The 3,018-nt window shown below is 34.6% G+C and overlaps 1 protein-coding gene across 1 annotated transcript in view; it reads right to left on the reverse strand.

The window, feature by feature from the left end:
- LOC106871360 (multiple epidermal growth factor-like domains protein 8) overlaps window positions 1-1,328 on the reverse strand; it is a 100,101-nt gene extending 98,773 nt beyond the window's left edge. Inside the window, exon 1 of the mRNA XM_052969324.1 lies at window positions 671-1,328. Within this exon, the coding sequence (XP_052825284.1) occupies window positions 671-911 (241 nt within the window). The 5' untranslated portion in view covers window positions 912-1,328. The remainder of the gene's footprint in view (window positions 1-670) is intronic.
- Between the last annotated feature and the right edge of the window lie 1,690 nt (window positions 1,329-3,018).

Genomic DNA, 3,018 nt, shown 5'->3' on the forward strand with positions numbered 1-3,018 from the left:
TATATATACACGCTCAGACAGATATCGCTACAGGAAGCGGTCTTGTGTATTCGAAAGATGTATGTAGATACATGAAAAAAATTATAACCTCGGAAGAAAAATTAATAACTATTGCTGAATATATTTCATTGTTTTACTCCTACAAATGTTTATATCATTTCGATGTAGTACTGGCGACATCAACAAAATAAAGCAAGTGAATAAAAAAATTTAATTGAATGTAATTAGTTTTTGATTGATCTGTGAAGGCGAGATATCGATAGCAGAGACATTGTCGCATCCCAGCAATCAATGATGCCAATATCAGATACAGCGGTATCAATTGCAATATGATCATTATTCCCATGTTCTATAGTACTGATTAAAATATTCCGCACATAACGACAAATGATAGATATAATGTTATTGTTCACATTAATATTAATAACAACTACCTAAGCGTAGGAGAAGCAATAATCTAAGAATTGTTCTGCCAGATTTCTGAGAGCAATTTCCCTTCGTCATACTTTGTGTTTACAAGTGATATTGATAGATGGTTCTGGTGATAGATTTAGATTAGGACGAACTACGTCTCTATAACTAGTCTTGGAAGCATGTGATAAATGAAAAAATATCAAAACTAAACAAAAATAAGTCACACCTAAAAGACAAATTTAATAAAAGTACTCACCATCTATAAGCCATTCGCAGTGTGTTTCCATGGGGTAATTACCAGGCCCATCAGTGATAATACCATAAGAAGCATTAAGTACTTTCCTACCTCTACATTGTCTATAGTGATGAGCAGGAAAGACTGGGCAAGTGAAAATTGATATTACCAATCCTATACCCCAGCACAAAACTGTCCAGAAACTTGGTGTGTGAGAACGTGTTGATATAGCAGCTTTCGCTTCCATCTCCAAGGTCGCCATCTCATTTCAAGTCTCTTGTTGAGGGACAACTTCAATAAAATAAACGTAACCTGTGTCCGCAGGCAACCAGTTTAATAGATTGCCCATAAATTTAGATATTTAAAGTATCCAGAAAACATTAGAAGCATGAATAACGACAAAATTTTACGATGGCTTTCATGTATCAGAGTTAATATCCATCGCTGACATTGTCACTGACAAGTAGGTATAAATAAAAACTGGGACTTTTCGGAACGAAAAACGAAATTTTATTTCGCTCTAAAAAAAATGAAATCCTTTTTCTTCTTTTTACCTTTTCGCTTTTCTGGCTTCTTAAGATACAACACTGAATGTTTAGGGGTATTTGAAACAAAGGCAGTTTTTGAAATTCATTATTTGTAATTTTAAATTCATTTTATAATTTTCATTTTACTATTATCAACAAACCGTAGAGAAATAAAACAGCAAGCTATTCCCCATTTAATACAAGGATTATATATAATATTTACATAGTAGATTTAGGAATTTTATAAAATACAACAATTTGGAAAAAAATTACTGAAGATGACAAGAAGGATAAGAAGAAAAAAACATGAACAAAAACAAAAACCATAGAGAAAAATGGGTTGGGCACTGGTGTACACACTGAAGACTAACTAGCAACATAACCACGGCGCATTGTAGATGCGACTAAAATCATAGCACAAAGAAGGAAAACGAGTTTTTAGGGAGTAAAACCCAGATCAGTTCTGGTCGAGTATACCTATGGCACGAAAGTAATCAACCGAACAATTAGGTGCGACCCACAGATCAGCTATAGATGCATTATGCATCTGTGTAGCTGAAGACAATACTGCACACTCCAATATGCAGTGATGAATCGAACTAGGTGCAGTGTAACAATTTGGACATGTGTTATACTCTCCATTGGCCAATCTATTGCTGCACGTATGTTGTTGTTTAGTCCCACGTCGGCTCTGATCGAGTAGGCCTATGACCATTGATATTCCAATAGTGACCATCCTGCCCTTCTTTTCAGGAATAGTGCTCTCCATCTTACATTAGCTGATGTGTTGTATTTAAGGCGGGAGGGTGTGATTTGGAGTAATTTATTTGTTATATTGAGCAGGTCGAATGACCACGAAGTAACTTGTTGTTAATTAATTGTTGTTGTTGCTTAGAGACTGTCACTATCAATTTCACCTTTAATCACTCAAGGTGGATAAAATAAGTACCAGGAAAGAATTTAATCCTTCAAAATGAGTTGATTAGTGTACTTGGTGAGAGTAGCTCATTTGGTGTGACATGAATCTACTTTGATTTTTCGACTGTAGATTCAGTACCGGGAAAATGCACTTGTGTTGGGTTAAAGGGAAATTGGGATATTTACGGGTTTCCATGATTCGAACAACCAAGACTTAAGTGAATTTCACCACCACAACCATCACGATTGCTTTAAGCGCTTCCGCAGCAGCTAGTCTCCGTAATAGATGGTTTTATATATAGAAAGAAAAACATTAACAACAGAACAAAGAACCCAATAGACACACTTATACACATATACTTACTGTTTAACCAAATTAAACAAACAATCGATTTGTTACTTGGCTATTTAACTAATTGAAGGAGCGGAATTGAATCATGTGTGTTAATTATATTGGCATAATGACACTTCCTAGGCACAACAAAATACATATATAATCATATATATATATACAAAGGTGGGCACCGTTAATCGTTAATCCGTTAATCATTTGAAAATTAACGGAAGTTAACGTTAACGTTAACTTTTATTGAAAAAGGCATAGCTACAGTTTAATACCCATCGATTTTGTTGCCTCATAAATTCCAGAAAGATGGATACTTTTTAACGAAACTTTCACCAAATAATCGCTTATATCCTGTTGGTCGAGTGTATTTAAAGATTTGTTTGAAATTTTTTTCCGAGGGGTTAGGGAGAGGAGTTTCGGAAAATTCACAGGACCCGACATTTTCCCCCTCGTAACTTTCTGGAAAATACGTATTTTTTAATGAAATTTTATACAAATACATTTCAAATGGTGTAGATTACTATTACAAAGAAATTTGTGGGCAAAATTTTTGGAAGGGAACTGGGGTGAGGAATTTC

Source organism: Octopus bimaculoides, chromosome 1, assembly GCF_001194135.2.
Source record: "Octopus bimaculoides isolate UCB-OBI-ISO-001 chromosome 1, ASM119413v2, whole genome shotgun sequence".
Lineage (NCBI taxonomy): Eukaryota > Metazoa > Mollusca > Cephalopoda > Octopoda > Octopodidae > Octopus > Octopus bimaculoides.